The sequence below is a fragment of the Alexandromys fortis genome, unplaced genomic scaffold (assembly GCF_014885135.2).
Source record: "Alexandromys fortis isolate MF-2015 unplaced genomic scaffold, M_Fortis_MF-2015_v1.1 scaffold_156, whole genome shotgun sequence".
In the NCBI taxonomy this organism is placed as follows: Eukaryota; Metazoa; Chordata; class Mammalia; order Rodentia; family Cricetidae; genus Alexandromys; species Alexandromys fortis.
This window is the reverse complement of record NW_026068028.1, coordinates 2,004,265-2,031,086: the sequence shown is the minus strand read 5'-3', so window position 1 is coordinate 2,031,086 and position 26,822 is coordinate 2,004,265. Positions and strand designations below refer to the sequence as shown.

At 48.1% G+C, this 26,822-nt stretch overlaps 1 protein-coding gene across 1 annotated transcript in view; it reads left to right on the top strand.

Annotated features, from left to right (window-relative positions):
• Window positions 1-26,822, top strand: part of Prkca (protein kinase C alpha) — a 387,467-nt gene that overhangs the window by 316,725 nt on the left and 43,920 nt on the right. The window contains exons 9-11 of the mRNA XM_050164256.1: window positions 20,982-21,119; window positions 23,271-23,444; window positions 25,769-25,860. Coding sequence (XP_050020213.1) covers window positions 20,982-21,119; window positions 23,271-23,444; window positions 25,769-25,860 — 404 coding nt within the window. The remainder of the gene's footprint in view (window positions 1-20,981; window positions 21,120-23,270; window positions 23,445-25,768; window positions 25,861-26,822) is intronic.

Below are 26,822 nucleotides of genomic sequence, written 5' to 3'. Positions count from 1 at the left end.
CCTTATCTTGTAAGCCACAGCCTCGTGACAATACACAGATTAATAGAAATGGGTTAATTTAAGATATAAGAGCTGGGTAAGAATACGCCTAAACCACTGGTCAAGCAGTGTTGTAATTAATATAGGTTCTGTGTGGTTATTCAGGTCTGAGGAGCGGCCTGGAAACAAATGTACAGTCTCCGCTTACAGATGACCCCCAAATAGAAGGGGTTATCCATGGCTATTAGGAAAGGAGAAAAGATCCCATAGTGCATGGAGACTTGGCAACTCAGTGATCTGGTGTAGGGGCCTGAGTAAATACTCAAAAGTGAGTTTACCTGACATATGATTGTTAGAAACCACCCCAGCGTTAGCAATAGTGGAACCATAGTCAGAATGGCCTCTAGCAGGGCATTAGGGAAGTAACTAGGTTAGTGACGCACAGCTTGTTCATTTACCACCGATTCCATTCCTGCGAAAGTCCAGTGCTTCCGGTGAGGTGATCATTTTGATCTTTTTGACATACATAAGTCAAGCATAGAAATTGCACTCAGCTTTCTATCAGACCACAAATTTCTTTTTTATTGTTCTGTTGTTGTTGTTTTGGTTGGTTGCGTGGTTGTTTTCCCTATACAGGGTCTCTTGTAGCCCAGTTCTCCTCAAGCTCACTATGTAGCTGAGGGTGACCTTGAACCTCTGATTCTCTTGCCTTTGCCTTTGAGTGCTGGTATAGAAGCTAGACCACTATTTTGGAAGGCTAGATGGTCGGTGAGCCCACAGGACTCTCATGTCTCTGCTCCTCTCTCAGTTCTGGCCTTACAGGTGAAAATCCCCTAGGACTATGCTGTATAATTTGACAGGGCCTAGTCATGTGAGACCTTGGATTATTTCAAATATGTACAGTCTTAGGCTGGGCATGATAGCAAATGCCTGTTATCACGGTACATGGGAAACAGAAGAAGGAGAAAGGAGAATCAAGAGTTCAGGACCATCCTTTGCTACACAGAAGTTCAAAGCCAGCCTGAACTACATGAGACCATCTCTAAACAAAACTAAACTCTGTGTAGTCTGATTTGAAATAAGTGGTTAATATAAAATATACAGGCTTTCAAAGACACAGTAACATGAAAAAAATGTAAAATATTTCACTAACCACTTCATGGTCAATGTATACTGAAGTAATATCCTGAATATATTGGATAAATATATTACATAGTCAGATTATAATTATCATAGATATTTTATGTTACATCTGCATATGAACATTAAACATAATTCAACTATTTCTCTTTTTAAAAATTTATGTATTATATACACAGTGTTCTGCCTGCATGTATGCCTGCATGCCAGAAGAGGGTACCAGATCTTATTAAATGAATGGTTCTAAGTCACCATGTGGTTGCTGGGAATTGAACTCACGACTTTGGAAGAGAAGCCAGTGCTCTTAACTGTTGAGCCATCTCTCCATCCCAATTTCAACTATTTTTTTATGTTGTTAATGAATTTTCTAGAAAATCTAAAACAATGTATGTATGTCTGTGTATATATTTCTACTGTACATGGCAGATCTAGAACATTCCTCTGAATTAATAAAATTAATATGCTGTGGGCCAGCAAGGTAGCTTCCACGGGTAAAGGCATTTACTACTAAGTCTGATGGCCTAAGTTCAGTCCCTGAAAAAGGCGTGCTTCACCACTGTCACCCCTCTTCCAAGACAGTGCAGGACCCATCCAAGAGAGGCCCCACTGGGGAAACATGTCACGTGTGAGCACCCATCTCCCCCAGCCACACTAAATGCTATCCAAGAAGGCCCCTTCTTCCTGCCTACAGCTGCATTACTGAGATCAGCAGGGCAGAAAGGGTGAGAACAGGGAGCAGAAGCTGGGGACCTTACTAACTGTCCTGTGGACTGCATGCTGGTGCCCACCCGCCAGCCCCACTGGCTCACATGTATCCCAGATACATGCAGAAAAACATGCTGTGTGTGTCTGTAGTTTTTTATGTTTGTGACTGTTCAGAACCACACTAGAGTCTAAACCAAAAGATGTCCAAATTCGTTCGAAGGTTGTGAGGTTCTTGTGTGGGGGAGGGTGGCGAAGGAGCCTCCTGAGGCTGGTCAGGAAGGCATAGAAGGGACAAGGTCACCCTGGAGATGCTGCCAAGTCTCTGTTTTCCTTTAACCTGGGAAACAATTTAAGATTCTTTCTTACTAATGAGCAAATTAATAGAATCCAATCACTACCAGAGTCAAGGTACTCACATCAATGAAGATGAGAGGCTGTGGATAGGTCACACGGGAGAAAGCAGATGTTTTTCTCTTTTATTTACTATTGCCAAAATTGGATTTTCTGAAAGCCCCCATTGTCTTTGAAGACTTTATCTAATTTGCAGTGTTCTTTTCCAGATGGGGGAAGAAGACAGTCCATTGGAAACCCTCAGCTAAATTGTAACTATTTTTGATTTGATCAGTTACTATAGAAACCCGAGTTCTTTCAGATGCCCTCTAGCCACAAAACAGAAATCTGACGTCCCCCCAGTACAGATTCTACTTCTTTGGTCCCTATATAACTACTTAATTGCTTTCTGATCTGGGTGATATTAAGGGGATAAAAAAATGAATCTATTAAAAGGGCATCAGTTGAGAGATATTTTAATGTTTCTACTTCAGTTGGTTCTAGAAGCAAAATCTTAATAGGATATGAGGTGAAAACCGTTTTCTACATTCGTTAGGTCGTTTGTCAATAGCCCTCAGCACTGAGCACACCCAGAGAGTCTCTGATGGTCACAGCCCAGGCTTGTGATCAGTGCGGGAGAGAGGACAAAGGCTGCCCTGGTGTCCTCCCACTGGCCATGTGTTCTCAGTCTAACTTAATTTAGAGACACAATACATAATTTTGTTGGGAAACAAAAAGAAATAAAGAAGAAAAGATTGCCCATTCCAGCTTTTTGTGCAGTCCTCACAAATCCCTAACATAGCGTGAAAAGCCTTATGTAATAGGCATGACTTTGTGGGTGGATGTTGCGGGGTGAGGAAGCGGGCAAGCCTAATGCTAGAAGCAGCTCTCCCTGTGTACCCAGGCTCTGGTACCCATAGGAGGTCAGGGTGTGAGTGAGGACGATGCGCCCTGCTATTTATAGGAACTGGAAAAGGGGAATGGAGGGATTATGTCCCTTGGCACAAATGTAAACGTGGAGAAAAAAAACACTGACGGTTCTTTATGGCCCTATTTTGGATACCTCAGCAGAATTAAGGCAACAAAAGCCCGGTGACAGAAAAGCTTATGTGGTTCTGGGAAGACAAGCAGACTAGTTGGTAGAGTGCTTACCAACATGGGGACCTGAGTTCAGATCCCTAGCACCCGCATAAAAAGCCTGGCATGGGGCGGGGTGTGAGTGGTGAAGCCTGGGACTTTCTGGCCAGTCAGTCAAATCAGTAACTCCAGGTTCCATGAGAGCCCCTGTCCCCCCAAATAAGGTGAAGAGCAACTGAGAGAGACATGTGACATAAGCCTTTGGTCTCCACATGTGCATACATTTGTCTGCACATATGAACACAGACACACACATACACCACACACACCAATATGCGATCCAAGCCAGATACCTGGAGTGTGAGCTACTGCCAGGATGAGGTAAAGATTTCGAGGCTAGCCCGGTAGACGTGGTGGTGGAGACTTGAGGGTTCACCCTGCCTTTCACCGAATCAATCTGCAGTTAATCAGAGTCCCAGGTACTCATTACATCCTCAGAAGTGCTGATTGAGGAGACAAACCCCATTGATTAACGAGTGAGCAGATTCATCAGCTAGAGCTGCAGTGAAGTGAGGGGAATCGATGGATCAAACAGGGACCCATACCAAATCTCCTGCCTTTGTATGACCCGTGAAATAAGAATAATTTGTTTTGAAATGTCTTTTTACCCTCAAATCAGAGAGCTATAATGTTGTGAGACATGAAAGTTAGGTGAAAATTAAATTTCCACGTCCCTAAATAGAGTTTTCTCAATGAGGGCCACATTCATTCCCATAAGCATTTTGCCTGAGGCTGCTTTGGTGCTGGAGCAAAGTGGAGTCACTACTGGGAGTGTGTGGTCCCAAAAGCCTGAAATCTGTGCCTGTGCCCTCTGGTCCTCTACTGAAGTTTCGGGATCCCAGGATTAGCAGAATTTGGAGTGGAAGACCTGGGAAGGGTATTTAAAGTCATCTGTGTTGATGGGGAAGGAACAGCCCAGAAGGGACACACTTGCAAAGTCGGTGGTATAAGGACTCTGTTCTCCTGTCTGAAATGGTTCTTATTTCCTGCCTCCTCCTCTGCTCTTGCCTGCAGCACCCACTTTTCTGAGCATGTGTGTGTGTGCACACATACACACACATGTACACATACATACATACACACGCACACCAAATCTATGTAAACTTTGGAGTAATTCTCAAGCTTCTTACAAACTTCTTTGCTAGACACACCTATCTCCGGGGGTGGTTGGAGGCCTTCAGCAGAAAGCCTTCAGAAAGTCATTTCGGAGTCAGAGAGCATCCCACCCCTTACATGCCCAGAGCCCAGTAGCAGTTGGGTAAAACCCACATGGGTCATGAATCTGATGTCAGAGATAGACCAGCTTCTTTCCCATGCTGTTTGTGATTCCAGAAGTCAGGGACTCTGGCAGTTTGTAGCTGGTCACATGCATCTGCCCTGTCTATGTCAGGCACCTCCCCTGGAGGTTGAGTGTGGCGCAGTGGAACATGGGAGATCTTCACTACCTCAGTTCCCTCTCTAAACAAGACCCCAGAGTCTCAGACAGTGCAGAACGCTCTTCTCCTCCCATGTCCCCTAGATGAGCAGGGCTATTGTTCAGGCTACCGATCCTCTTTGCCCGGTTGCTAGTGACTTCAACTCCCGGGTCTAATCAAGACTCACAACTGGAAACCGTTGCCACTCATAGGTGGAGACTGCATGTTTGTTTCCTGGCAGCCGAAACCCGAATAATCACACAAAACCCATATTAATTATAACACTGCTTGGCCTACTACCTCAGGCTTCTTATTAACTAACTCTTACATCTTAAATTAACCCATTTCTTTTCATCTATGTATCACCACGAGGCTGTGGCCTACTGGTAAGGTTCCGACGTCTTTCTCTTTCTGCATGGTGTCTCCCTGACTCCGCCTTCTTTGCCCTGCATTCAGTTTTGTTTTCCCCTAGATCTATCTGCCCTGCCATAGGTTAAAACAGCTTCTTTGTTAGCCAATGGTAATAAAACATATTCCCAGCATACAGAGGGGAAGCCCACAGCAACCACTCTGGTGATATGGCATGGTAGGACCAGAGAGGTCTTGGGAATCTCAATAGGGAATGTGGAGTTACTGACTTGGTGGTTAAGTGTGTCTGTGGTTCTTTCCGAAGGCCTGAGTTCAGTCCCAGCAGCCATGCCAGGTGATTCACACATGCGTGCTCACACAGAGCTACACACGTCTACTTAATTAAGAATAGCAGAAGTAGTTCATTAAGTCAGGTGTGATGGTACACACCTTTAATGCCAGAAGTCGGGAGGAAGAAATAGACAGCTCTCTGTGAATTAACGTCAGCCTGTTCTATATATGATGAGTTACAGTCTGGCCAGGGGAACATTGTGAGACTTTATCTCAAAAAAAAAAAAAAAAAAAAAAGCAAAATGAGAGTTCTCAAATGAGGTTCAGGAACTTGTGTCAGGGTGCTCATGAGTATTTGGGGGCTCTTGCTTATTCCCATAGCTAGGGTCTCATCCTTTGCGACCATTACTGTGATATATAGGTGACGGTGACATTTTCCCAACCTGCTTAGGTTGAAAGAGTGTCTGGGCCAGGAACCTGGTGCATTTAGTGGCTCCCATGTCTTTTGCCCTTAACACAGAGGCAGCAACTCTCAGCAATTCCTAGCACTCACCTCCTGGCTCCTGCCTGGATGCCCAGATTCCTGGCTCCTGCCTGGATGTCCGTCCGTTGGTCCAGAATGTGTTCCCTAAAATCTCTTGGAGGTGTGGCAGGGAGGGATTCTGGACTCCGTCACTTTATATGTTTTTCCTTTGATCGTTTTCAAAAGGAGACTTTGGGTTATTTTAGCATAGGCGGATATTGCCAAGTATCAGGTAAACCCAGCATTTGTGCCGTGGTGTCTCCCCTGGGGTCTTCCTGGGCTGACCTATCACAGATGGAAGCTAGAGGGGGAAATTGCTAAAGCCTGTCAGTGCATCCAGGCTCATTCCTGAGACACTGAGGCAAAGGTGGCCAGTGACCCTATCAAAATGCTTCAAACAATCTCTAGCCAGAAAGCAAAGCTTTGGTCGTTAGAATAAAATACCCTATTTGGGGAACAGGTACGGGTTTGTGAGTATTGACCTAAAGACTCATAATTACATGCTGTAAGAGAAGAAAATGCGTTTCTACTTGGCAAGTATTTGTCCAGCTTCCCGTTTTAATAGACAAAAGCCTTACCACGCTAATGTCTCACCCACTTGCCCCCCAGGTCTCAACCTGTAGGTTGCGGCTGCTTTGGGATCGAATGACCCTTCCACAAGGGTCATCTAAGACCATCAGAAAACACAGATATTTACATTGTGATTCATAACAGTAGCAAAATTAGTCATGAAGTAACAATGAAAACAGTTTTATGGTTGGGGGTCACCATGACATGAGGGACGGAATGAAAGGGTTGCAGCGTTAGGAGGGTTGAGTACCACATTTCCCCTCATTGCTCCTATTCAGGCTCAGGTATGCTATGACCCATTTGGGCGGTAGGATTTGGGTTGTGAAAACCAGGCTCTCTGGCATCCTCTCTCTGAAACTACCTCGCCCCGGATGGACCTCTATGTCTGCTCTTGTCCCTCCTCATGTGCATTTCTCTGTTAAGAAGGTGCTGGTTCATTTTCACTGATGTTAGTACTTGGGACAGTGGAGCTTTCTCGTCACCAGGGTTTTCTAGACAGCAGAGGAGAGCTGGAGGACACAGAACCTGGTGATGTGGCCTTCAGTTAACCGGAACAGGTTAACCCATGTCTCCCAACTTGTTTTACTGGGGAAATCTCGGGCCCCTTGAGTCACTGAGGAGCTTCTGAATCATCAAGAGATCAGATTTTATTAGGAGCATGTGCGTTTTCTGGAGATGTCCCCTGGTTGGTGGAGTGCAGGGGGCACCTGGGTTTGATCCACAGCATGATAGAACGATAGAACGTAAACTAGTAAACTAGGCGTGGAGGCACACACCTGTAGTCCTAGCACTATAGGTAGAGACACAAATGTCAGGCATTCAAAGCCACTGGGGTGCCTAGAAAGTTCAAGGCCAAGCTGAGTTACAGGAACCTTTTGAGGGTGGAGAGTCACACGTGAGGGGGAGGGGCTAACTTGAACTGGGAAAAAAGAAAAGACAAATGTGGCGTTGGTTTTATTCTAACTGTTGAAGAGTCATCTGTGCGTAAAATTATTGGGAACCTAGCTGTGCGAGCTCAGACATGTGTACTAACGAGAATGCCCCCACCACCCCATCACATGGGTGGGTGCCTAGCAAGATACATCCACTGATGCAGTGGAACTGTTAGTGCCCAGAAATGCCGAGGAGGGCGAGGGAATGGGCCTGGCCACGTGCGGCTTGGTTCCAGGCTTTTCGCTGTTCTCAGAATGAGGTAGTTCTGTACCTTCTAGGGATCCACCATCCTGCCTACCCCAATCCCACACTCCTGTGTCACCAGGTGACTGCCACATTCTGTGCTCTGTGCCTTCTAAACCTACATCAGCAGGCTCCGGCGTTTGCCTCATGGTGCTGTGTCCAGAGAGTGAGGGCGGTGAGCCTTCGGAGCACTGCTTTCAAGAGTTCTGTTTCCTCCACCCTCCTCTGTGTCTTTTAAATCCTGTTCCATGAGGCTGAGAAAGCTTGGGAAGGCGGCGCCCCTTGAACACTCTGAGCTACCGGACAGGTCCTTCCCTCGGAGTAACCCCTTCCATGTTCTCAAGGGTAGGTGGGTGCCGCTGGCCACTCCAGGGTGTGAAGGCAGTTTCTGTTTACAGACACTTCCAGGTGGATGGAATAAGCTGACGCTGGGGTCCCCGAACCCCAAGTGCTGTCTAAACCCGTGTGATGTGACATGCCCAAGCCATGTGTCTTTGTCCTTGTTTCTGTTGGAAACCGTCCTTCTGGGAAAAAGTAATATGACATCCTAAGACTGTATCTCCTAGAAAAGTCAGGCCCCAGTGGAGAACACAGACATAGCTGGAAAGGGAAATAGAAAGATGAAGCTACAGGGGTGGCTCAGCAGTCACCATCCTGTACAGCTCTTGCAGAAGACATGGGTTCGGTTCCCAGCTCACTAACCACCTGTATGTAACTCTGATTCCATGGGATCCAGCGCCCACTTTTGGCCTCCACCGGCACCTGCATGACCTCCTGCACATACATACATACATATGTACATACATACAAACATACATGTACACACATACTCATATTTTTAAAATGGAGGGGGAAAGAGCTGGGGCAAAGCCATCACCTCTCTAGATCTTCCTCCCACAGGTAAACTGATCGCTTTTCCCAACTCTGCCCCCTCTTCGCTACTGGTTGGCCACTGACTCTCACCCACCTTGGTATTCCAGGAATCAGCATGGTACAGTGCAGGAAGGGCCACGTTCCTGGTACATAGCCCAGCCTTGCCATTGCCTGGCTGTGTGGCCTTGGCACTCTATCACTTGGCTGGCCTGTCTCCCCTCCGTCTCTCCAAGTCAAATATAAAAGAGATAAAACATCTTAAGCTTGCAAGGCTGCCTGGATGGTTAAATGAGTAAATATGAAAGTTTAGAACAAAATCTCCATGTTGTTCCTGGGTTCTGCCCACATCCCTACTCCAGGAGGTGGGAATCAAGAGGCTGTCTGAGATGCTATTTTTCTCGGTAGCCATCTTCAAGGAAACTCAAAAGCTCTGTTCTTCCGATTGGATCTGAAGCTCCCATCTGTACTCTGGGTACCATGTTGGTGACTTTTCTTACTGCTATGACAAATGACAAATGCCTGGCAAGAAGCGAATTAAGAGAGGAAAGGTTTATTGAGGGATTAGAGTCCATCATAGGGTAGGCATGGCGGCAACAGAATGAGGAAGCTGGCCATGTTGCCTCTGCACATGGAAACAGAGGCTGGACAGGATGCAGGGCTGGGCCCATCCCCACTGACCCATGTCCTCCATTAGCCTCTCCCTTAACGTTCCAAAACATTCCCAAACAGGGCCACCAGTGGGGGCCAAGTATTCAAACACATGAACCTGTAGGGGACATTTCACATCCAAACCACAGCAAATACAAGCAACAACTGGACCGTGGTTCACTCCACTTCTCCCACCTGAGACAGAGAAGTCCAGTGACTCCAGTCACATGGTCGCACCACAGCGCCTCCTCCTGGGAAGTTTTGTGTTTGCTCTTATTTTATGTATTTCTTGTGCCCTTTTATAATGAGCCCTAGGGGGAAAACAGCTTGATCTGCCTGAAATAGGAAATGACACCCTTGCTGGGGTAATGCACCCCAACCTTGAAGCAAAACTGGAGGATGGTCACTTCCCCACACCTCAGAGCAGCTTTGCTCTCTCTTGACCCTAACTAATCTTCACCCTGTGGGCATTTATGAAAATCTGTCAGCCGCCAGCCCGTGACTGGCCCCAGAGGCTGTGTTGTCTCTTAGCTGAGAGGCTACACAGAAATAAGCAGGACCTTTGGACTCAGCAAAAGCCACCAGTGATTGGCCACATGAGGGAGTGCCACCACTGTCTCATTTTTTTTAAAAATCAGGGTTATTCTTTCTGCACCCCACACAGCTCCAGTCCCCAGTAGCCTGTGAGTACCCATGTAGGTCATGGTAATGTTCCGATACATCTCCATTGGCCACTTTCAAGGCCTGTGGGTTACACCTGAAGAATCCCAGGACATCTAGTATGTAGCAAACCTTCTGCCTGCCCACCTTCCTCTCCCGTTTGAGGCTCTCTACCCTTGAAGCCACTTAGGCTTCAGCTAGCTCCTCTCTGCTGCAGCCTGCAGCAAGTCGACACCTCAGACAGTGATCCACATAAAAAAAAAAAGTGACCCCCAGCAGTCTCTTACACCAGACTGGTGCGCCCCCATATAACAGATACAGAACAAGGTATGGATTTACACCCTGGTCTTGCATTGAAACTTCTCCAGAATCCCCCCATTCCTCTGAAGACCAACTCTGGCAGGAGAACCACTTGGCCCTTTTTGAGTCTACCTATTCAAGGTGTAGCCCTGCAAGCAGCTTTGTCTACTAGTCACTACTATCCTGAATCCCTTCTGATACTTCCTGCCACCTGGAAGGGCTATGGCTGGATGCTATCAGGGCAGCTTCTAGTGCTGAGCCAGTAGAAATGGAAGATCCCATTCCTCTGCGACGAGGAAGCATTGCAGTCCATTTGACAAAAAGCAAAGCTGAGGCCCATGGCAATGAAGGATATCCTAAGTGTCATTCCAGTCTATGACCACTCCTGAATGTCCCCAGCCTCCATGTGAGCTGATGGCCGTGAAGCCCAGAGAAGAAAACAGAAAGTCCAGCTGTAACCGGTCCTGGAAGCAGGTGCCTCATGGAGCTATGATTGCCTGGGTCTTAAAAAAAAATATGGTTTTAAAATGTTCGACGAACAAAGGCTTAAACAGAATATTTTAAGTTCTGTGCTAAATTTAATAGCAGACGGCTCTCCTTTCAAAAATGCTTGCTCCTGTCCCTTCAAGACACTTTAGGAAAAGTTTAGGTTTGAGTAGCTGAACAAGTGGATCCAGCACCACAGAGACAGACTCATAAAAGCAGAAACAAAGACCTCTGTGTGAAAGCACAGGTTCGGGCCCCTTTGGGGTGGGGTGTGGTATGGTGCTCTGTTCGTCTTTCTCGTGGCTGTCCATCCAACCATGAAGGAAAAGAAAGCCAGCCTCAGGGTCAGCCCCGGCTTGGGCAGCTTTGAGTATTTCCCTGAAAGAGGCGGCTTCTTGTGCACGTTCCAATTCAAGCTGAACCCAGTAGAGACTCTTTCATTTGACTTCCGCCCTCGGGCGACACCCATCATCTCCCGTCATCCCACAGATTGCTGTCTGCTTCTCTCTTTAAAGCGGATGCTGAGGCTCTCGGCCCACTTCAGGGTCCCTGGCCTCTCCACTGCCTCCCTCTCTGTTCCAGTCCATTCTCAGTTCTGTGGCTGGCAGAGTCTGGGCGCAGCAGAAGTTTTAGAACATTCAGAAGACCCAAAGTGATGTATAATTGTTGGGGGTTGCAGTTTTTTGTAAGTTAAGGTGCCTCTTGCTGTTTTACAAGTAGTGTCCTGGGCACGCACTGGGCTCTCACCTTAGTGCCGCAAGTCCCCTCTGCGCAGGTCCCTCTGGGAAGTTGGACCAGGTGCAGTCTTTGCGCCACTTTGCAGTATTCGCCGGGCCTCCACTGCCACAGCTTACCCGCCATGAACCTTGGGCAAATTTCTGCAACTGCTCCAGGAGCTAAATACCACAAGAGGGCAGTAAAGACTCACAAAAGAAAGACTCCCTGCATCTTAATGAATACAGACCGTCGCGGGAGCGAACAACGAGGGTCCTCCACTTGCTTAGAAGCAGGAATGGCAGTGAAAGTAACGGGCATTTCATGCTCCCAGCTGCTCCTGATTTTAGGCAACAGTCACGGTGCTAAAAAGCAAAGCGGTCAAGCGCCTCGTAGGTCTTGTTGGCTCCTTCCGTCGTCTATGGCTTGCCCGGAGAAGTCCCCGTGCCGCTGACAGTCTGGAAAACCATTTACTTGACTGTATGTGTGAAACCTGAGACTCCCGATCCTCCATAGCCTGAGTGGTGGCAAACCCTGGCAGGAAAAGAAATGGGTTAGGGTGAGAAATGTCACAGCCATTCCCTCCCCCCTTACTAGGGGTTCCCTAAAGTGGGCATCGGAGGAATGCTGCTGCCAGGCCCAATGGGAGAAGAACTGCATTTTCATGGGTGGGAACACCCAGAAAAGGTTAAAATTGGGAGGATCTTCAAACAGGATCCTCCCATAGCAATGGGGGGGGGGGGAGCGAAGGGCAATGCCCTTGTTGGGACCACTTACCAGGTGAGGCACTTTGAGCTGCTTCTATGTCAGGCAGCTTCCCCTGAGGAGATAGAGGCAGAGGCAGTTAGGTTCACAGTTGCTGGTGGGGGGAGGGGTGCACGATTCTGCACCCTCTCTGAAGAGCTACTGGCAGTTAATAGTAACTGGTGGGTGGGGGTGGGGGGGTAATGACCGTTAAGGTGCCCAAGCTCCTGTAACTCTAATCAAACTCAGTTGGGTCACCCAAAAAAGGAAAGGGCAAAGAGAGAGGGAGATAGACTTACAGTGGAAAGGAAACCTAGCCAGGAAGAGGAGGGAATCAGTGGGAATGGGAAGGAAATAAGAGATGGTGATGGGGCGGGGGGGAGGGGGGAGACCAAAATACTCCTCATACATGTGTGAAAAAGAGACTAGCCAACTTAACAAGCATGTCATCCGTCACTGGATGAATCAAAGAACATAATGGGAAAACAGATAACCGTAAAGAAAATAGCATGCATAATGGCTACTAGAAATCCATAAGGCTTGGCAGAAAAATAACCAAGCATTGTTGTCCACACCAGGCAAAGCTATAATCGATCCTGGGCCCCACTTCCCCCCACCCACCCATCCACCCACCCTCGGTGTATGTATGACTCAGTTGCCACAACGTCGAGGCCTGTGGACTTCCTGACTTTAACAGTGGCAGCCACCTGAGTGGATGTGCCCATAAAACCAGTTCTCATGAAGGAAAATTACAGAAATGGCTTGCCGTGTGTCCCCTGCCCTTGGGCTTTGCTGCCCACGTACCTACTATGTGGGCAACGCAGCCTTATTTGCCTGTGCCACTTAGAGCATCAAACATCACAGGAGAGACTGGTGATTTAATTCAGATGCGTCAGGAACGTTTTACTGTTGCTACCCTGATAAGTTAGCAAGGAGTCATAGGCATTTTATCTAAGCCACTAAGGCTTGAGGCCCCAAGTTCGAGCCCCAACACTGAAAAATCAAATCTATCAGAATGGGAAAGATGATTAGCAGGTGAGGATAAACGACTTGAGAATCTGCAGGACGTGGGACGAGAGTAAGAACTGCACCCCAGAGCCCCGCCCCAGCCACTGCCCGCCTTTCTAAACCATGGCCACACATTCATTCATCTGAACGTCATGCCACGGCGTCAGAGGTGGGAAATGACGTCAGAGAGTATTTGGGCTGAGCAGTCAGAATTATGTACTGACCTTTGCTATGGCAGGGAGAGTGCTAATTCAAAGCATGATTTGGGGCTTCAGAACCAAGGGAAGAAATGTCCCTCAGATATATCTCTGTAACCTCACCTGTAACCTGAGGCGCCTGTGTCCCTTGGCCCCAAACTCTTTTAGAGGTTGAACTGCTCTGTCATCCTCCTGAGGTTGGTGACACCCATTCTGGGGCCACCTGGAGCACAGGAGCCAGCAGGTCCAGGGTCCTGTGTTTGGGAGAAAGTGGTGTCCTTCCCCCCTCTCCATAGCATGAGCAGCCAAACCTGTGAAGGGCTGGAGGCAGTGGAGTTGGGCCTGGGGACCATCTCCAAGGTTCGTACATCTTCATCTGCATGCAGACATCCTCATCATAGGCAGGTTAGGCCTCCTCTGGGACCCTGCCCGGGCTGACTGACTGTGATCCTGGAGAGGGCGGCTAGTACACACCGGAGATTTGCTTGCTGTTCATCTGTGACTCCCAGCTTGGGAAGAAAACTACTCAGCAGGCGTTGACAGTCATCCAGGCCCCAAAGTCAAGGGCGTACGCGCGCGCGAGCATACAGTCAAGTGGGAGTGGGGTAACGAGGGAGGTGGCCTGCCCCGGGGACGGCTGTTCACTTCCTGTACAGATGAACTTTCCTTCTGTTGGTGTTGTCTGTAAGCCACACAGGCCAGGAGCCCTGCAAACGTGACCCATGGCTCACAGCCCTCAAGCCTAGGAGGTTCAGGATCAGGGCAGACACCTATTTGGCATCTGGATCATAGATGGATGCCTTTTCCTGTTTCCCTAGAAGGCATGACATGTGACCCCCACCCCCCCATTGTGACCGTGGACCCTTGGTGACTTAATCATCCCCCCGCTTCTTCCTCACACTGTCATGTTAGGAGTTAGAATTTGCACATGTAAATTTGGGGCGGATGGGTGAAACATTCAGGCCATGCCACCGTCCGAGACCGTTCCTTTCAGTATGTCAAAGGGGGAGCCCACAGGCCTCGTGAGCATGCGTGAGGCTGAGATAGCCTCACACAAGCGCTATGACCCTTTAATACAGCTCCTCATGTTGTGGTGACCCCCAACCATAAAATTATCTTCATTGCTCCTTCATAACTGTAATCTCGCTAGTGTTATGGATCATAATGTAAACATCTAATATGCAGAATATCTGATCTCCGACCCCTGTGAAGGGGTTCTGCATCCCCAGGGGTGCTGCTCTAGTGCATGACCTTTGAGATGATGACATCATTTCTACACCTGCGTGAAGATGGTCCCAAAGCCAGATCTGAGAGAACACTGCTAAAAGTCCCAACCAATACCATAGACCAATGTCCTAAAAGAAATCAAAGCCTGTCTTTTGGCATTAGTGTCTCCCCCTCTCCCACAAGATTTTCCTGTCTGTCCTTGTACAGTTGGCAGTAGGTGCCAGCCGCCTTGCCCCATTCAAACCCCTTGACTTGATGGCTCTACATCTATTACAGAATCTAAACAAGACAGGGATTCAGACTGAAAATGCTGCATCTGCCTGCTCTAGAAACAGTGACACCAGGCACAGCCGAGGTGTCCGACAGCAGAGTGAGAACCCGCTAGCACCTGGCTAGGAAATGTGGGTTACAGTGGAATTCTGTGTTGCTAAACATGGAGTGAAAACGAGAGATTGCAGGACGTCTGTAGAATATTACCAGTGATTGTCTCTAGCTGAGAAAATTGTAGGTACTTTATTTCTCCTTTAAAAAAAATAGTATGCACCTTAATTTTTTTAAAAAATGAACATATATCACTTTATTTCAAGAAGGAATAACTCTGCCTTTTAGAAAATGTTATGTGAACAGAGAAGTTGAGGTACACCAAGCCCCAAACGTGTCCTAAGTTCTGGAGATAGACCAGAGAGAGCTCGGCAGAGGAGCTCAAGCGCTTTCCATTGCAGAGAGGGGGTGACCAGAGCACAGAGCCTAAAGAGACCAGGAAGACCAAGAAGGAACCCAAAGCACAGGGATCAAGGTTCCGGGGACAGCTGACAGGGTGAGTGGGGACTGGGGGCTTACGTCATAGACTAGAAGAAAAGTGGGTGTGCCAATGTGGGTCACAGGAGGGAGAAAGCACAAAGGTCCTGGTGGGGCAGCACGCTTGGCCTGTTCCAATAAATGACAAATGAGCTAGCCAGAGAACAACAGGCTTCTCACGTACTTCGCTGTGCTGCCCACGACCCTGTAATGCCCACTAAGTAGCATCCTTTTAACCTGTTGCCTAGCAACTGAGTAGCAGGCCTAGCTGTCAGGACTCATTGCTGTTTGGAAACACGGGCACTAACCTTGCTGACAGGTCCCCCAAGCAATCCCTCCCCAAGTCCTCGCAATTAGCTTCTGAAGCACTCAGTTGCTCTGAGCCATTACTGAGCGTGCATGGGTAAGTACATTATCTTGAAGGCAAGGTTCTGTGCCTTGGTTCTGTACGGCACAACTGCTTCTGCTAATCCTTTCCTGCTTTGTGGAGCGGTGCTGAAATGCCTTGCCAGGGTTCAGATAATGAGCCCAGGGCGTTTTTCATCATGAGAGGAAAAAGAAAAACATGTAAGAGAAATCCATGCCAGTTCGTGTGCTTCCGTGGTTGGGCACCATTGGCCTGTGCGCCCCTGGAATGTCAGAAGTAGTAAGACCCTTCCACAGCTCTTGAGTTCAGTGGTCATCACTATGCTACACTGCAAAATAATCTTGATAAGTACATCCATCAGAGCCATACTTGTACCAGGGCAAGGAAATCCTTCTACTGAAGACACAGTCACAAAGCAAGTGTGAATCAGATCACTTAAAGCAGGGCTGAGGGGAGTTAGACACTGACCTGCAGCTCAGAGGTCACCTAAGTAACCACTGGGAAACTTAGGCTCATACTGCAATGTGGGGTTTTAGGGCTTGGATAAACCAGAGCTTCTTGTCAGAATTTCCAGGCAGAGAGGCATGCCATGAGAGCCAACAAGGGATGACAGCAGCACACTCACCCCAACACTGTTTTGGGGGGGGGGGCATCTGTTTGCTTGTTTAACAAAGCTAGTGCACTCTCACTGCACACAATTCAAGCAAGGCAAGGTGTTGTTGGCACTATCTTAGACCTCCACCGTCGCTGCCACCAAAAGTCAAATTATCCTAGCTCTGCTGCAGAAAAATGGTTTAACCTGATAGAAATGTGTGTCTCCCACCAATCTGCCCTTCATGTGCCTAGCATAAGTTATTATTGTTGTGATATCATTTTATGGATTTCAAAGTCAGAGCCTCATATAATCCTGGCTGCCTTGCACTCGGGTCCAGCTGCCTCTGCCTCCTGTGTGTGCTGGAACTGACTTGAGCATTGCACCACCGCACCCCACGATGCAAGTCATTTGGCATGAAACTCCATCTTTTAATTCGAAAACCCTGCATTAATGAAATGAGCATAAGGAGTCCCTCACATTGTCCAGACAAGTCTTGGACTCAGGAGGGGCCACTTATATACCCATGACGCGCTTCCAGCAGATGCCGACGTGCAAGGATCTGGGCTTGCGTGTTCAGATTCGTGTTGTATGGTCTGCTTGCCCTCCGCTCACTCTGTAGCCCTCCAGGGGCTACACGATGCATCTGTAGTTCCAAATGAGGTTCATTATTAGTTGGTTATTAGCTCATTTCCTCATGAGGGGTGGACACTGGCTAGTCTCAGAGACTGGAAATCCAAGTGGCATCACGAAGCCAGGGTAGACAAATGCTGAGGTGCCATCTTTTGGAGACCCCAAATTCCCCAGGTGCAAGTTATTTTAATCAAAGCCAACAACACATGCTACACCTTTATCCAACTAAGGACAAAAGACGAGAGCACGGAAAGTTCTAGCATTTAGAATGACCTTGCTCTACTTTACAACATCACACATCAAGGTTTTCATTTTTCCTTTTTTGAATAATTTCTATGCTGTTTTGTTTTACTTTACAGGGTTTCTCTTTGTAGCTCTGGTTGTTCTGGAACTCACTCTGTAGACCAGGCTGGCCTCGAACTCAGAGATCCTCCTGCCTCTGTCTCCTGGGTGCTGGGATTCAAGCCACCATGCCCAACTGCATGCTTTTCTATAAACCTTTGCCTTAGCCCAGTGGTTCTCAACCTTCCTAATGCCGTGACCTTTAATACAGTTCCTCATGTGTGGTGGCTTCTACCATGACATTATTTTCATTGCTATTTCAGAACTGTAATCTTACTGCTGTTACAAATTATAACGTAAATGTCTGATATGCAGGATTTCTGATATGCAACCCAATGAGAAGGTCGTTCAATCCCCACTAGTTGAGAATCGCTACCTTAACCTATTTTAGCCCAACCCTACAAGGGACTTGAAATCTAGATGCTGCTGAAGTCTCCAGTTGGTCTCCTGCCATCCCCTCCCCTGAGAAACTGTGAGGCCCAGGGGACATACACAGCCTGTGCAGACAAGACAAGAAGGATGTGCGAGGACCACAGGGAGTCGTAGTCCATTTCCTGTTGCTGCAACAAAACACCCAAAGCTGGCCAGTATGTAAATTAAAGGTGGTTATCTAGCTATAGATCTGAAGGGTCAGAAGCGTGACCCAGTATCTGCCTGCCCTGTGTTGAGGGCCGACATCGGGCAGAAAATGGAAGGGGCCTTCTGAGCACTCATCCTCGTGTCTCTGCCTGCTGTCTGAATCCTGTTTGCTCTCACCCCAGCAGGTCATCTGCCCATGTTGGTCCCTGTTTACATTGCTGTAGTCAAGAATGTCAGCAGGTGGCAATGGGCTCCAGCTGTACCCCTACACACACAGAGATATTGATTCCATTTTCACTCTTGGTGAAGTCTGCGCCACACTCACGACAGCCAGAGTAATGTCAACAATATGCAAGTCAGGAAAGGCAGGTCTCTGGGTCCTGCTGTGAAGCCAGTTGCCAAGCAACCCCTTCAAAACCAAGAGAAAGAGATTGTAGGCTCAAAAGCAGAGCTTGTTATGGGATGGCTGTGCCTTTTAGAATGTGACCTCGGGAAGAAGAGAAAGCCAGCTGTTCACAGCATCTGGTCTCTGGCCAGCGACCATCTGGGACTGCCCCCAAACTCCCCCAACACACACACACACACACACACACACACACACACACACACACACACACACAAGCTTACATAGCTGCTGAGTATCCCTGGCTATCTTCTTGAACTCCAAAGGATTCCAAACCCCTCTGCCTGTGAGTGGAGCTTGCCCAAAGGCAGGCCCAGACCAGCACAGTTGAAATACTATGGGTTTTCCTGTTGCCTTAGAAGACTCAGTATGAGAGATGGCTGGGTGTCCTGTACAGCAAGGCCTGCAGAGGGCAGAATGGAGATGGTTCCAGAATGCTCTGTAGGAAAACTAGGACAGTGGGCAGTGCCACTCTGGATGACAACGCATGCATAAATATACCTGGGTCACTTATATTTTGGGGCTAGTTTGGGCAGGGGTGAAATCTAACTCCATCCATGTACTGGGCCCCCACCAGCCAGCTCTCCATCTTGAGTACACTTAGTGATGCCACTTGGTCTTGACCTGGACCCCATACACTGGCCTCTGTGAGTTTAGCACCTACATCCCAAACTACTGAGTGAGTTATCTCAGATGGAGCTGCACTTTGGGGGAGACTTTTCCTGAGCAGTATGAGCCTCCACTGGTCATGCCCGCATTCCCATCCTAATGCATAATGCAGTGTAGGGGGCTGCCTATATTGGGTTGGTCCATGGTCCTGTCTGTGAGGGATTGTCTTTTTTTTTTTTTTTTTTTTTTTGGCTTTTCAAGACAGGGTTTCTCTGTGGTTTTGGAGCCTGTTCTGGAACTAGCTCTTGTAGACCAGGCTGGTCTCGAACTCACAGAGATCCGCCTGCCTCTGCCTCCCAAGTGCTGGGATTAAAGGCGTGCGCCACCACCGCCCTATTGGGATTGTCTTCACTGATGTGGGAAACCTTTGATGATAAACACATTTTCCCCTAGAGCTAGGACCCAGCCCTGCCAAGGCATCTGTCCTTATTGAGACCTCCTGGAGGCCTCCTTACCTCCTCTGCTATCTACCCACTGGCCTACTGTGGTTGTTTGAATAAGAATGGCCCCCAATGACTCATATATTCAAATGTGTAGTCACCAGGGAGTGGCACTATTTGAGAAGGATTCGGAGGTGTGGCCTTTTGGAATAGGTACTTATGTGTCCTTACTGAAGGAAGTGTGTCACTGAGGGTGGGCTTTGAAATCTCAAATGTCTGCCTATGCAAGGTCCAGTCTGTCTCTGCCTCTCTGATCAGGCTGTAACCCTGGGCTGCTGCTCCAGTACCATGAGGGCCACCGTGTTTCAGCCATGCCCCTGCCACAGTGATAATGGACTAACCCTCTGAAACTAGAAGCAAACCCCCAATTTAAATGCTTTCTTGAGTAAGAGTTGACTTGGCCATGATGTCTCTTCACAGCAGTAGAACAATGATGGAGACACCTACCCATAGAAGTGTTGACCTGAGCGAGAGCCTTGCCCCGCTGCTGAGCTCAGACCCACACTTAGGTCTGTGGCCCTGAGGAAGAGGAGGCACTCCTAACATAAAGAACGCATCTAAAGCAGCGCTCCTCAACCTGCCTACTGTTGCACCCCTTTAACACAGTTCCTCAGGTGGTGGTGACCCCAGCCTTTATAAAAGTGTTTTTACTGCTGCTTCGTTGCTATAATTTTGCTACTGTTATGAATCATAATGTAAGTATCTGATATGTGATCCCTGTGAAAGGGTTACTCGACACCCAAAGGGCTTGAGACCCACAGGTTGAGAACCACTGATCTAAGGCGGTAACACTCACCCTTGAAATCTGAGCTGAGGCTGTGGAAGAGCCACCAGCCCTAGGACATTGGCTCCCACTCTCATTGTCAAGCAGACATTTCCAAGTGCTAAGTCTGGCAGCGGATGTGACGCTGGCCCCACCCTGACTGCTCTGCTTTCTCAGGGGCTTCCTCGCTGACCACTGACCATCAGTTGCCATGGCATCTCCTTTGCCTTTCTTTTCTCTCTGCCAAGCCCTCCTCCTTTTCCCGGTTGGCAGTGAGAATGGGACTCTCCGTGAGAGTCCGACACCAGTGGCTCCCTCCGGGTTTGTCGTGTGGCGTGGCTCCTGTGACACAAACTCCTTCTGGTAGCAGAGCATCCTGGGTATCCTCCAGGCTGATGGGAAGCCAGATGCCGGGAGCTATTTCTTTACATCAATCCAATCCTTAACCAAACAAGCCCTGCTCTGGCTCTTCTCTTGAAAGTAGCAATAAATCATCCTCGGAGCTCCTCTCTGGAGAACATTCCGCTGTCGTTTCTGCCTGGCTACAAATTTCCTTCGTATGGATTAATTTTGTTACAAAATCCACAACTAAGGAAAACATCCACTCACAGTCTCATTTGCTTGATTATGTTAACAACCCCCAAGAGGTCAGCTTTCCTTCCCAGAATCAGAATTCACCTGCCCTGGGCGGGTTGCGTGTATGGAGTTGTTAACTAGGTGACGAGTTTTCGCTTTGCAGATCTTCGCCAGGGGATGTGGACAGCCGCCGAGGATCAGCCATACCCTCCTATTCCTCTTCTCGGCCTGCCGCCCGCTCCTCATAGCTGACATCCAGCTTATTAGCCGTGTGCTTGCTGGTTTCTGGCACTCCTTCACGGGGGACGAAAGATGACCAATGACTTTTCGTGTTTGTGGTTGTTTCAGAAAGCCAAGCTCGGTCCTGCTGGTAACAAAGTCATCAGCCCGTCCGACGACAGGAAGCAGCCATCCAACAACCTTGACAGAGTGAAACTCACAGACTTCAATTTCCTCATGGTGCTGGGGAAGGGGAGTTTTGGGAAGGTAAGAAGGGAGGCATTTTGCGTAAGTCGTTGCCTCAGCGCTGCTCAGCATTGGAGCACATAGGCATGGTCTTGGGATAGTTCGGGCATCATTAAAAAAAGCTGTCGTGATGGATGGATGGCTCAGCAGTGAAGAGTACTTGCTTTCCTTCCAGAGAACCTGTGTTTGGTCTCCAGCACCCTTCAGGCAACTCATAACCGACCATCTGTAATTCTAGCTCTGGGAAATCCAGCAGCTCTGGCCTCCATGGCACCTGGGCTCACACGTACATACTCCACCACACACATGCACACATATGTGCATAGTTAGAAATAAAATAAATCTTTGTGAACAACTGTGCTGAGACTGGGGAGCTTGCTCAGTCAACAATGTACTTGCAAGCAGACGTGAGCCCATGTGAGGTGTGCTGGCGTGCATGTATAGGACCAGCATTGGAGACAAGCGGATCCCGAGGCCCAACTGGCCAGCTAACCTAGCCTACTTGACTTGGCCAGTTCAAGTGCAGCAAGAGACAGTACCTCACAACAACAACAACAACAAAAAAAAAAAAAAAAAAAAAAAAGGAAGAAAAGAAAGGGTGATTGATTGTGCCTGAAGTTATCCTCTGGCCTTTAAACCAGTATGAACTTACACATGTAGTCCCTCAATGAACTTACATGCAAGTGTGTACACACAACACACATACACAAGACCCACAAAGCTACAGAGAGTTAGTTTGTGGTGTCCCCATTTCCTAATGTTCAGACTAGAAGGCATGCTCCAAAATGCTCGCAGAATAATTAATTTTCACAGCTAGAAAATGCACGTGACGTTGCCCTAAGCCTGGGTGATCGTCATGGTTGAGACCTTACATTGGGGCCTTGGGGACTTCAGTCTGCACACCATTGTTTGGCCTCTGTGGCTGCAAACCTTGTGATGGATCTGTGAACTGATTTTTCTTTTTCTTTGTCTTCTTGGCCTCCAAGGTTGCAAAGCTTAAGTTTTACTCTTAGAGTGTTTCCCAAAAACATGAATATGGGTAATTCCAGACTAATCCCATTAGAGAATATTAAATATCCCCATTATTAGACAAAATAGCAACTTTATATATTAGTACCCTACACTGTCTACAAACCTGGATACTTTAAAAAGGAGTATGGATGACGAAGGAATTTTTACTTGTAGTATCTTACAGTGCTTGAAAAATCCAAACATAGAGTCTATGTTAGCCAGTTTTCTATAACTACATTGAATTACCTGAGGCTGTTTATTTATAAAGAGAAAAGATTTGTTTTGACTCATGGCCTTAGAGGTTTCAGTTCATGATTGAGCGGTCCCATTACTCTGGGCCTTTCATGAGATGAGATAGTACCTCACGGCAGGAATGTATGCTGGAATAAACTTCATCATCATTCATCAGCCAGGGAACAAGACAAGAAAAGATCATGGCCGTGGACCCAGAGTGCCCTTTGAGGGTGTTGCACACCCCCAATAACCTAAGGACCCATGATAGCTAGCCTTCGTTGTCAATTTAGCATAACCAAGAATCTCTTGGAAATGGAGTCTCAGTGAGGGATGCTCTATTGGTTTGGACTATGGGAATGTATAGGGGAGATTGTCTTACAAAGTTAGTTGATATGGAGAAACCCAGCCCACTGTGAGAAGCACCGTTCACTAACTGCTCAAGGGTGAGCCAAGCACAAACATGCAGGCAAGGGAGAATGTACATATCCATGTCTTTCTTGACTGTGATATGACTAGATGTTTGACATTCCTGCCTTGACTTCCCCACGGTGATGGACTGTAACCTGGAATTGTACACTTAAATAAATCCTTTCCCCCTTAAATTATTGGTGGCGTGGGGGTAGGGGGTGGTCAGAGTATTTTATCCCAGCAACAGAACTGAAGCTAGAACAGACCTTAGCTTCTGCAGGGTCTCCCACCTGCCACTGTTGCCACACCAGGGACCAAGACTTCTACATGTGGGCTTTAAGTACTGCTACCCATGATAAAACCATACGAAAATGTCTGAGGACTTTTTCACCTCACACACACAGATTGCACCCGCTGTCGCTGAACTGCCTCCTGCCCTTGTTCCTCACAACCCCTGCTCCCGCTCCCAGGACCAGTGTCTGCCCACCAGTGCTGAGCCTTCTCTCCTTCCGTCCCCAGGTGATGCTCGCTGACAGAAAGGGAACAGAGGAGCTGTACGCCATCAAAATCCTGAAGAAGGACGTGGTGATCCAGGATGACGACGTGGAGTGCACCATGGTGGAGAAGCGGGTGCTGGCACTGCTCGACAAGCCCCCGTTCCTGACGCAGCTGCACTCTTGCTTCCAGACAGTGGTAAGGACCGTGGCTTCTGTCTAATGCTCTCCCTCTTACCTGGAGGTTGGGTCATGGTCTCAAGACCCTCTCATCCTGATGATATAATTCAGTTTCCTTTAGGGACAGTAGCTTATCCTACATTGCAGTCGCATTGACGTTATATTAGGTATAAGTAATTGAGAGGTGATTTTTTTGCATCAGTAGGCACAAGTGCATGGATTGCATACAAATACTAAGCCACTGTAAATAAAGGGCTTGCACGTGGGTGGACCCAGGTATTCATCAGGGTTCCAGCAGTGGCTGTAAGAAAGAGGTCTTCTTCCTGCAGGCCGTATCCTAAGACATACACAAAACAGCCATAGAGACCAGGCTGGCCTCGAACTCAGAGATCTGCCTGCCTCTGCCTCTTAAGTTGCCGTGATTGAAGGTGTGTACCACCATGCCTGGCCAGCCCTGTTTTTAAAGACCACTGATCCAACTGCCAAGCACAGCACTGGAATACCAAGATACCCCATTTCCTGAGGAACATGTCCCTGTAATGACATAGCAGGAAGAGCAAGCTGTGCCCTGTCCTGCAGCCCATGAGCTGTGAAAAAGGTCACAAGAAATGCATCCAGACTATATTTCCTGCCGTGTGAAATTCAGATTTTAGTGCCTGGAAGTCAGTTTCTCAGGACAAAGCCACATCCATCCACTTCCCTGTCACCTGCAGCTACACCCCCACTGTGAAGGCCAAGATGAGGAGTTAGAAGAGACAGAGAAACCTGTATCTTCTATCTGACCCTTTACAGGAGAAAGTCCCTTATAAAAGACCCCAGTAACTCTGTGACCTTTGTCACAGAGTAAAATGAAAAAGAAAAAAAAAGTTTGTATTACCAAAGCACTGTGGGTTCCAGTCACCAAAGAAACACAGATTAAGATATGCCACAGTGAGCAGGGTAGTGCTGTACCCCTTAATCCCAGCACTTGGGAGGTGGAGGCAGGCGGATCTCTGTGAGTTCCAGGACAGCCAGGGCTACACAGAGAAACCCTGTCTCAAGAAAAAAAAAAAAAAACTATAATCATCATCATCATCACCACAACCTGACAACGCAGGCGGGTGTCCTCCACCTCCAAGCCCCCCTTTTAAATGAGGTACAGTTGTGTGGTCTCATTCCTCCAACAGCTGTCATTGTCCGTCACCTCATTTGTGAAAATCTTGGGAGACACCTAAATGGCTTTGGACGGTCAAAGTCTCAAAACCGGGCGACCCCGTGGGCACGACTTGTTCTGAGGCCGCAGAGCCAGCACTGGCCACTGGATGTCAGCCTCGCACTGGTCACTTGGTCAGCTCCTGCCGCACCCCCCATCTCCCCACCCCGGCTGTCAGCTGCTCCAAACCTCCTGGAGTGCCAGAGAGAGCTAGTGGCAAGGCAGGAGGAAGAAGGGAATCCCAACCCCGTTCCCGGACCCTATGCATGCGAGTGCCGCCCTGGAAAGTTGCAAAGCAAAGAAACAAAGATGGCCTTAAAGCCAGAGAGTGGAGCTCCTGAAGCCATGGCCAGCTGTTAGCACCAGCTCCATCCTCTCTCCCTCCCCAAACTGCAGTTTCATGTTTAGTAGCCGCTGACAAAGTAGGGTGTTTTCTCGAACCGAGCGGAGGTCAGCTTTTGCTGTGCTCTTAGTGCTGTTGGTTACTTCCTCATTAAATCCCCTGGTCTTCCGTATCTGTCCCAGCATAATGTCCTCATAAATATGCAGACTTACTTGCTCAGTGATGTATGCCCTCCGTGGGGCCAGCACTTAGCATACCAGTGATAGAGAAAATTTTTATAAATTTGAACACATTATGGAGGCAAAAGAACATTGATTAAAATTTCCATTTATGGTGCTCCCTCCCCCCCACCAAATATCATTAAGTTTCTGTAATTTACAAGTTAACCCATGAGATATATTTTCAGACACATCCATTTAAGCGTGTTACTGCATTAGCACGGATGTCGCAAGCCAGATTTTACAGCCGTGCACCATCGAGAATGCAGGTTAAGATGAAATGATGGGCCCGTGTGGTGGCTTCACACCACCGCTGGCTTGGAGCTATGCTCTCTGTATGAGGCAGGACTGGGACGAATGCCTTACCGTAAAAAGGCACATATGAAACCAGGAAGCGGGCATGTTATCAGTCAGCCGTCACCTACAGGTGATCACCCTTCCCAAGGCCCCCATGCCGTACCCGGAAAAGATTGTGAAGAGCCCCCAACAGACCAGATCTGTCAGTGCCGTCCCGAATTTGCTAACGAGAAAGCAAAGCAGATCAACTCTGCCCAGGGGAGCCCTACTCACGTGTGAACCTTGGTCCACAGGACCGGCTGTACTTCGTCATGGAATATGTCAACGGTGGGGACCTCATGTACCACATTCAGCAAGTAGGGAAATTTAAGGAGCCACAAGCAGTGTGAGTATTTTTTATTTTTATTAATATTGTGGGTTGGTTTTTGTTGTTTTCTTTTGTTTTGAGTCCTGAAATTCAGACAGCCTAATACTCCCAGCTCCTTCTGGATAAAATGCCCAAGGGTGACTGACTGTACTTGGATCTGACTGCAGAAACTTCCCAGAGTAGCAGACACACAGATAGGACTCATATGTAATAGATATTTCTAAGGACCAGTTGATTCTATTCTCAGCAAACTGGACATGCTGGTATCCCCATCACCTACTAACACCCCTGCTTCACCGTTCATTGAGTAGATCCACACTCGCTATGTATGCACCCAGCAAGAGTATAAAGGAATGTGAGGTCAAGCCTTTGGGGAGCCCACACACTCCCGTGGCATTTGGAAAAGCCGTCCAACAATTTTAACACATTACTGAAACTGTACAAGTATACAGAGGGTACCACCAATACCCCAGAATTGGAGTACAAGAATACAGAGGGTTCCACCAATACCCCAAAACTGGAGAGTGGGAGCAGCACATAACTGGGGAATACCCAACCCAGAGGTGAGGGGAGCCTTCCAAGGAAGGGATAAGAAGAGATGGGGAGCCAGGTCCAGGGAGTGGCCTGCAGCTCAGGTGATGTAAGATAGAGAGGGCTTAGGTGGGTGGGTGCCAAGCCTACTGGCAGAGAGAAGGTCTCACAGAGCCCAGTGACTGAGGAAAGAAGGAAAAGATGGTGGAGCTGGTGCAAGGGGGCCTGTGGGAACCTGCAGGGATGAATCTGAGCTGGAATTGGGCCTTTATCTTTGAGGAACACTCTGGAAGAGGAAGAGCAAAAGTTGGTGACCTGGGTGAGAAGGAAACCTCTTTAAATGAAGTCCTCAGGCCAGGGTGAAGACAGCTGTCAGGGCGGAAGGATCCTAAGGGATTGATCAGAAGCTTATCTTGGACTGTCACACTGTGGGAATGCAGGGGTAAAGA